Source organism: Limulus polyphemus, unplaced genomic scaffold (genome assembly GCF_000517525.1).
Source record: "Limulus polyphemus unplaced genomic scaffold, Limulus_polyphemus-2.1.2 Scaffold3639, whole genome shotgun sequence".
NCBI classification, from domain to species: Eukaryota; Metazoa; Arthropoda; class Merostomata; order Xiphosura; family Limulidae; genus Limulus; species Limulus polyphemus.
Genome location: NW_013669249.1, coordinates 101,427 through 110,922, shown reverse-complemented (window position 1 = coordinate 110,922; position 9,496 = coordinate 101,427). Strand labels below are relative to the sequence as shown.

General features: G+C 33.2%; 1 protein-coding gene across 4 annotated transcripts; it reads right to left on the bottom strand.

Annotated features, from left to right (window-relative positions):
- Positions 1–1,098: 1,098 nt before the first annotated feature.
- LOC106469746 lies at positions 1,099–8,197 on the bottom strand. 4 transcript variants are annotated; one of them, XM_022398303.1, is made up of 3 exons: positions 7,892–8,197; positions 6,467–7,057; positions 1,099–3,108 (listed from the first exon to the last, which is right to left on the bottom strand). In XM_022398303.1, exon 3 carries the CDS (start codon positions 3,100–3,102, stop codon positions 1,576–1,578), a length of 1,527 nt encoding a protein of 508 aa, XP_022254011.1. In that variant the 5' UTR covers positions 3,103–3,108; positions 6,467–7,057; positions 7,892–8,197; the 3' UTR covers positions 1,099–1,575. The 4 variants fall into 4 exon arrangements, with proteins under 4 accessions (XP_022254011.1, XP_022254010.1, XP_022254012.1 ...); XM_022398302.1 differs by having other exon boundaries at positions 6,467–6,681; XM_022398304.1 differs by having other exon boundaries at positions 6,467–6,681; positions 7,942–8,197.
- Between the last annotated feature and the right edge of the window lie 1,299 nt (positions 8,198–9,496).

Sequence of the window (9,496 nt, the reverse complement as noted above, 5' to 3'; positions counted from 1 at the left end):
CAACGCCAATTTAAAAAAAATCCAAAGTATTTAAGTATTAATTTTTTGATTTTCATGACCTTGTAGTAAAAATATAAGCGTGGTTTCTTTTATTATGAAAATTATCAATTTGGGCGAGTTAGGACTGCTGTAATCTTTAATATTAGAAAATGAACATTTCTTCATAAAGTGAAAGTCTGATTAAAGTTGCCTCTGGTAGCCGACGCCATCTTTATTAACTAAATATTCGTTTTGTGTTTTCCCATCATGTCAAACCTCACAGTTTATGACTGTTTTTCAACGTAAAGTGGACACCCTCAGTTCTTCACCACCATACTGAAGCCGAATTGATCAGACTCGCTATTTCAACTTCTAAGCGCTCGTGTATATGTATATATTTATAATAAATTTCATTCTTACCAATGTAGTCATTCCTGTATAATTTTCAACTTTCTCCAGCGATGATCAGAATACATTCTCAAGTTATCTTAAAATAAACTGTCTTCATATACGAATGGAATATTTCAGAATTCCTTTACCCTGCCAGATGCTCGGTATCTTGAGATGGTCTACGAGCATGATACCTGTTTTTTTTAGCAAGTAATGCATCCATAGAGAAATGTCATATAATCTTTGAAACATTTACTTATCAGATATTTTCTAAATGTAAGTACAGTGAAATGTAATTTGAAGCTTTATTATTATGTAATAAATATTGTTGGATATCGTTATTATTTTTTTGTGCAAAGCTAAACAATGGGCTCTCTGTCTACTGCGGTGAATCGAGCCTCGGATTTTACAGTTCTAAGTTCGTAAACTTACTGCTGATCGAACAAAAGAAACCCTTGACAGTTAGGACAACTCATGTTTGGTGGAAGTTTTTATTTAAGTCAAATATGTATTACTAAATTTACTGTGATTTTTAACTAAGATTTGAAAGATGAAGCTTCTAAGTGTGCAAATAGTCAGTGAAGTAATGCTATACGTATTGTTACAAATTAAAGAATAACATTTTATACTACTAATAAAAGAAAAACAATCTTATACGAAGCATTTCATTTTATTCTTTGTCATATACAAATAGAATAACTTATACAAAAGGCAAAAATAATACTGCACTTAACTGTATTTACAATGTCGTTTTAATTATCCAAAATAAAATAACAAAATAATAAAATCACCATTAAATAATGAATAAGTTACAAGTGTATTCTACAAAGGAGAAGAAACATTTTTGATGAAAAGACGGAACAATAGAGACACACAAAGCTTATTCTGAAAATGTTATTGACATGATTCATTCATTACCTGCATTGTAGGTTGATAGGTTCTGTATTACAAATAAGAGCTACAAACATAGCTTTGATCGCATTATAAGTTATTCTATTAAACAAATGTAATAATGTTACGAATAAATCCTATATTTTATTACCATTATTTGAAACAACGACACAATATTTTATATTTAGATATTTACGTAATTGGTTACAATAAATACTAAGTGACTAGAAATTGTAGTTGTAAATTAATGCCGAATATCTTTAATTTATTTAGCATATACAAAAGTATTCTTTAAGATTTTTATTTATTATTTAATCAATCATAAAATTTAATAGTTAAATTCAAATTCAAAGCTTCAGCCATTTTCTTCATAGAAACGACATCGTCTTTAGATATTTGATCGCACGATAATATGTTACACGAATTAAGATCATTTTCAGACAGAAGTAAAGGCTTTATCCCATTGATTGTAATCGCTGGAATGTCGGACAGTTCTAGTTCTTGGAGACGCATGAAGGAATTTTTCTGTAAAATACGCGCCATACAGTCGTCGGTTAGACAGTCACACCAGCCAACAAACAAGTGTTTTAAACAGTAACACGATCCAAGCAGCAAGAATAGTTCTTCTTCTCTGATGCTGTTTACTTCCGATGGAAACAGCTTTAAAGTGGTTAGTTCCTGAAAATAGGGTGACTGCTGATCTAGTCCTCCATTCCGGTGGAATCGAAGTATTTTCAGACATTCCAAGCTTTTTAAGTGTGGACAATGGCGATTGATGGCAGAAATATCCACTTCTGTGGTTACTAGTTCAAGATAGGATATATGAATACCCACCTCTGCTAGCAGCTGTGTGAAAGCTTCGATAAAATCCCGACAAGTATGATGCCTACAATCAGTAAGAGACAAATGAGTCAAGAAACTCAACTTAGATAATTCATTGATGGCTTTCGGGTCATCAATAGTTATTTTGATTTCACTTAATGAGGGACATAAGGATACCAGGGTCTTAACATCTTCTGGCGTCAAGGGACTTTGATAGAGGTCATCCTGGTATGTCATGAGGCCAAGTCGAATAGAAGAATGAGCTGAAAGAACATTTTCTTTTTTACCTAGAAACAGGATGGCTTCTGTAAGTTTTGGTATCTTCAGGTGGATGAGTTGTGTTTGTTTCTGCAACACTCTGACAACAGCTTCTAATGTAATATTTGGTTGGTAGTTACGGTCACTGTCAATTATCAAAGTGTGTAGATGTGGACACCCACCCCTCTCAGTCGGACTCCCAAACAAGCCTAAGAGACCTTGGTCAGAAAGATACCAACCACTAATATACAGTTCTTCAATGAAGTTACAAGTTTCTCCAACTGTCACCAGTACATCATCATTCAGTTTACTACTGTAAAGTACCAAACGACGCAGAGAAGGCAAACATCTGATTGTACTTACTAGTTCGTCGTTGTTCCATAAAACACATCCAGTTAAAGCCAGATCGACTAAATTTGTTCCACATGCAGCAATCTTTCTCAGTAGTCGTTGAAACCCCAAAGGAACGTTACGTAAACTTTTGGATGCTGAGTATTGGAGACAAAGAGTTCGGACATTCGCTGATAGCAATAGTTCCAGTTGATTATAGTATATCCCACCAGGTTGTAGTTGATGAACAATTTTTATTACTTTTTCCATTACAGCAGACGGTAACCATTGTAGATTTTCTGAAAATACACCCTTGCTAATACCTTTGTGTATAATGGAGGCTGATGAACGTACACTATGTGTACATACACGTTCTGCAACTTTTTGAAGACAAATGTCTTGTAGAAGTTTGGGGTTCTTTCGACGAGGCATAGAAACCTTAAAAAAAAGATGTTAAAATATTTGGCCCATAAAATATTATTATTATTTTCTACTACAGAATACTTTAGTAGGTACATTTTATATTATGGAACTCTGGAAACATTACACCTGAAGAGCTTTTACATAAAAAAAAACTGTAATATACAAAGGATGAGTATGTTATATTAAAACGATTTTAGAGCCTCACCACGTCGTTACAGTCCATATTGCTAAGTTTAGTCATATTCTATCTGATGACCATGTACCTTGACAATAGTCCTACAACGCAGTTTCCAATGCAAAAGGCTCCGTCGCATTACTGTCATGTTCAAAGCACACCATTCCTCTATGTATACTTTCCATAATCAAATATAGTGTACGAGGACAAAGATTTCAAGACATCTAGTTTAACTCCTCAATAACAAATAAATTTATAGGCAATGCACCTAGCAACTTGATCAGTATGTCTTCCTATGGTATAGCATGAATGTCCATTTCATTCTCCAGCTCATTGAGGTCTGCAACAGTTGAACGGATATGTCGTGGAAGAAGCTTTTGTACATGTGACTTGTGTCACTTTTCCAGATTGAGATCCTTCTTGATTATGTTGTACACTGTTTTCTGGGGCACATGAATGAATTTTTGCCATTGGCCTTTGTGTTCGTGTAATTTCACCTGTTACATGATACCACAGTTTGTTTACAATGGCTGGGGTATGAACTATTGCAAATTTATTTCTGGGTGATCCTGGTACCGCAAGTTAATCTATATTTCTATTTTTCATTGCCATCAAGTACAAATTTCGGTGGCATAACACTATCTAAGAAATACCAAATAATGTCGAAATGTAGTTTTGATACAGACCGTCCGTCAAAAAATGGTCCGAAAACAAAGATGCTGAATTAATTTTAATTCTAAATAAACAATAAGCCGATAAAAAAATATGTTGAATTAATTAAATGATACAGTATATCGAAATGAGATGTTATTGTTTTTACTACAGCACTGTTTTTCAATCACCATGCTAAAGTTATAGGTTCATGGGCCTCAAAGTTTTTTTTATTCACATCAGGGGAACCTCAGACTAAAAGTTTGTTTGTTTTGAATTTCGCGCAAAGCTACACGAGGGCTATCTGCGCTAGCCGTCCCTAATTTAGCAGGGTAAGACTAGAGAGAAGGCAGCTGGTCATCACCACCCACAGCCAACTTTTGGGCTACTCTTTTACCAACGGATAGTGGGATTGACCATCACATTATAAAGCCCCCACGGCTGAAAGGGTGAACATGTTTGGTGTGACGGGAATGCGAACCCGCGACTCGCAGATTGCGAGTCGAGCGCCCTAACCACCTGGTCATGCCGGGCCCAGACTAAAAGAGTTTTGGAACCACTGGTCTATTCAACAGCACGCAAATACAAGGGAGATAACTCAATCGCTCATGTGCACATAGAAGTTAACATTTCTTTCTCTAAGTGCAAGTGAAATCTTAGCTAGTTCTGAACAAGACTAACAGAATCGGCCATTATATAAATATTGAATAGGGCTAACTCTCCCAGATTGCATTTGTCATTCACATCAACTGATCACTTCATTTTCAAAACTGGAAAGACAGTATTTTCATTTATTTCTAAATCTATACTTGATCGATGCTGCAAGAGAACATATTAGCATAAGTCTAAAGACGTCTGCAGTGCCACCTTCCGCTGGAAAGTAAAAGAATACCGGGGTATTTGGTAGCCCTTGACAATGTGTGATTAGCACAAGAATAAGGTTTGCACATTTTAAAGCTGGCTACCTCATGGATATGAATTCAACACGATGTGTTCAATGCATTTAATTGTGAACAATTTCGAGAAATTTGATGAACATAAAATGTTAACCTTTTTTCTAAACTAAATGGAAAAGAAACAGCCGGTAATTTCCACAAACTATAAATTCATTGTAAGTGTGTATTTACGAGTTTGAATGTTTTAAATACGATAAATAGAACATGTTCATCTGCTACGTACTTAGCCCATTCCACAATGAAAACAAGTGGTTTTTCAGTTCTAAAACTAACAATCGTGATGCCTATTATAAATTCTTTAAAATCACTACTTTGTGTTCACGCACCTAAGTGTAGCACACATAGTGTGGTAATTTAATTTTCTGTTTCCAGTGGGCATGATTCAAAATCGGGACCTCTTACACTATAAGCGAGTGCTTTACCGATTGTGCTAGAGAGTTAATCACTAGTAACTATTAGTAAAGAGTAAAGACTTTTTATCAACTCAAACTATCATATTATTCCCCTCAACCAGTCCTCCTAATTTGTCGCAGAGTCGAGAGATAGACACTAGATGGGTTTGTTTTTTATATATTTTGATTTGTGTGGTAATTTTTGACTCATTAAAGCTTGCTAATGACACAGTTATTAACTACTCAAACTACCACAGTATTTCACATGACTATCTGATGTCAAGACAAAGCTGTTAATGCAAGACAAATAAAATAGTCTTTTTTAAATCCTTGACAGTAATTCAAAACATTTAAGACTATACTCAAGTTACTTATAAAAGTAAAAGAAATGAAAAAAAGCAGACTTTGCTTTTGGTCTTTAGTTTATGTGTATTGTTAAGTGATCATGAGTCGTATGTTATATGCAAAATTCTGCCTTATTAAACAAGGTATATAGTTTTTTATGTTTCTATTGCTATTTGCTTATACTGTGTAGAAAATAGTACCAAGACTAGAAATATAATCAATATTCTTCAATACATTAATGTCAAATCGTGTTTTTTTTTTATTCGAAATGATGAGAAATCACCAAGAGCTTGATAATATTGTTGTAACGTGTTCTATCATTAGATGGGTTCTTTTTGGATTATTTGGTAAAAATAATATAGAATTTAGTACGTCTGATGATAACGCTTGCTATTGGCTACGTTCATTTTGACGCAAGTTGTAGGCCTATGTTCACAAACAAATCTTCCAAAGTAAACTCTGAAACTCGTGTAATTCTAATTGTAATACACTAATAACGTTTAATAGAAATGTTCTTAATTAATAGCAAACATTAACTAACTTACTGATTAGCTTACAAAAACACTAACTTTTAGTGGATAACTATACTCGATCATCCACACACTGATTCTGAATACTTTACACTAACTTCTTACTCCTATGTATAAATAAAATTAAATTAACAAGCTAAGACACTTGTCCTACGTCCGGGGGTATAACGACTGAAGTATGGATTGAACTAATAAATTAAATCTATAATTTGTATTTATCAATATATACATAACTTATTTCACACATAATTTACTTTATAGTTACTTTATTTCACACCTATTTTATTCTATATTACAGAAATTGTGTTAAAATTACTTTATTACCTTTACTAATCCCTCTCACAATCTTAGTGTTTGTTGGCATTCTGTTTTTTCATAGCCACATTAGAAGTTCTTCTTTCTTCCTGGGCTTAAAATATTTCTTGGTGATTTTACTTCTGAACACCCAACGTAGAACTGACCATGTAAAAAGCAAGGGGGTTTTCAGATGTAGCCCTGCCAATTTAAGGGTCTGACCTTGTGCTTTGATTACCATTTTCCTGGCAAAAATGTGAATGTTTGACATTTCTAATGAGTAAAGTAAACATTTTCCAAGAAAAACTTAAAAACAATTTCAAGGAAAAACTCAAAATTAAAAATTTTAGAAATAAAATTGGTTTAAGACTACGGAGTCATTATCTAAATAAGCAAATTTTGGCTGTAAACATGGCCTGTGGTGGGTGGGGTCAGATAGTAACCACCATATGACATGGCCCTTGGTCCATTGTATCATCTTATTAAGTTTGGTTCAAAGACCACGAAGTAGTTCGCGAACAAAAAACACATTTTGTTTTTTACTTTTATAAGTATAGCTGCACCCATGCATAGACGTCACCGTGAAATTTCTGGAGATTCTAGGCCTACTTTTATGAACATCTAAATTAAAACAACAGAAAATATAGATTACAACAATATGAATTCTATAATATCAAAGTATGAAGTAAAATGTATTGTAACTGCTTAAAAATAGATTATTGAGGCTGTTAATGATATTGCTATCCCTGATGCATTTTAAACTTTTTTCTTTATTCATGAAGGTCATACTATAACAACGACATATTAATTGCGCTAAGCGTAAAGAATTTTGGATCTCTTTGCAAAAATATTATATTTTACAAAAACTTCTTTTTATTAAGAAAATATTTTAAAATAACGTAAAATACACCTTTGTATTTACCCTTTAGGCTTTGCCAGTTAACTTTCACAATATTTAATAAACGAATTGAAGAATTATAAATAAAATGCAACTGTTTAGATACTTTAATAAACTGTAATGTTTCTTATTTCTAAGAAAGTACCGTTTTATAACATAAAATCGTCATTAAGAAATGAATGTAAGTAATAATGCATTACTTTCTTGCATTTCATAATTTTGTTTTTATTTCTCATAACCGACTATAACACGTACAATACGTACGTAAAAATTTTCATACTAGATAGCATTACGTCTTAAGCAAAATTCTATGATCACCACACGATACTTGTAACATTGTATGAAATCATATAATGCAGTTATTTAGCTTCAAACTTTCAAAATGCTAGTATGTAACTTCCTGCCGCTTTTGCCTACAAGTAAGTTTATAGTAGCTTAAAAGTAAAAGCGCTAACCAAGTGAATATCGCTATAAATTATAATATAATTTATAAATAATTTGACTTATTTCCTCATTAGGGTTCATATCTAAATACATTACGATAATGCATCACTTACGAAATTTCAGCAGAGTGATGCTAAAAAATTCGTTTTCCCTACAAATTTACCAAAGTTCAAATTCGATGAGTCTCACACACTCCCAAATTATGGAAACGTTTCTTATGTCAGTCTGCCTGGTAGTAACTTGGTCAAGATCGATTGAATTGTAGGTCTATGAAAAGTAAAATGTGACAATTTATCACTGTAAAATATTGGAACTGTTTTTCTATTTCAATTGAACATTTTGAAACGATTAAAACAAAGATAATGTGATAATTGCTTGCAGGGACAGTCTATCCAAAAGATTTGATTTTTTTAAACTGCTTAATTAGGACTTAATCGGATGTTCAGTTTCTCGCTAACAGCTGACGAGTGACGAACAGGTAATTATATTACTCTTTTAAAATTAATTTTGTGTGAATTAAATTCAGTTCATGTAATTTTTTGGTCATATAAATACAAACTTATAAACGGGTAATAAATTTAATAAACTTTAGATTGTAAAATAAGAAAAAATTCACAGTTTATTATTAATTTGTGAACTGTGTGAGTAGTACTAGAGTATATTATAGGTTATGCAGCACCCCACTCAGTTTTTTAAGGAAGAGCCGTTATGAAATAATTTTCCTGAGCCGTTCCCAATCCCCCTGGATTGCTTGATCATAGCTTTAGTTGTTCTTAAACATATTTATTAATCCAGAGTCTGAGCATTAATAAATAACTTTTTACCATTCTAAGAATTCACTAGATGAAATAATGAGAAAAAAAAAATATTCCTCTCCTTCTGCCTTCTAGTTTTCGTGCATTAGTTTTACAGTTGACTTCATTTTAGCAAATAATATTGGTACGTACTTGTAAAGAAGTTACTCCGATTCTCCAGGAATAATTTTCCATTTAACTTTTGCGAAATCATATTCATAAGAGCTATGTATAAACAACAAATTTGTGTGGTGTTTTTTTTCTTTATGTCAAACCTTTTAGTGGCTAGATGATCATAAGTTTTATCGTTTACAAAACGTAATCCGTAAATCGGTTAAGTAAGAAATAATCGCCAAAAAAACACGAGTTGGGAACATTACCTTACGAAAAAAAGTAATTCAAAATGTGTTCACTTGGAATACATAAAAGAGTAATGGTGCTGGGTACTTATCTCTTGAACAACATCTTAAGCAACACAAGAGTTAAACGGTTTGGGTAAGAGACTCTAAGATAAAGACAGCCGTCCCTAGTATTACGACAGTGGAAGTCACGTGATTCTGGTAACACGTGATGAGATTCTCGAAATATCGTTAATTGTCCTGGCAACTCTAGTCAGTTCCAGGCGCACTCTTTTTTAGTATATAAGCCCGGCAAATAAAGCGGAATGAGAATTGCAGATAGATAGATATAGAGACAGATAATTGAGTCAAGGGAGCGGTAGTGACGGTAATATACAGTGTGTGTTTTGTTATCGAGATTGCAAACGTATTAACTGTGGAAATTCACTACCGCGCTTGACTCAATTGCCCGTCTCTGTCTGTCTGCAATTATCTATCTACCGTCACTTCATTTGCCGGCTTATATATATACAAAATAGAGGGCGTCTGGAGCTCAAGAACGGACATGATCTTTCTAGAATCTCAT

Bases quoted from the DNA above. Each gene is read 5' to 3' on its own strand.
- LOC106469746 (XM_022398303.1), bottom strand. From the start codon at position 3,102: ATGCCTCGTCGAAAGAACCCCAAACTTCTACAAGACATTTGTCTTCAA.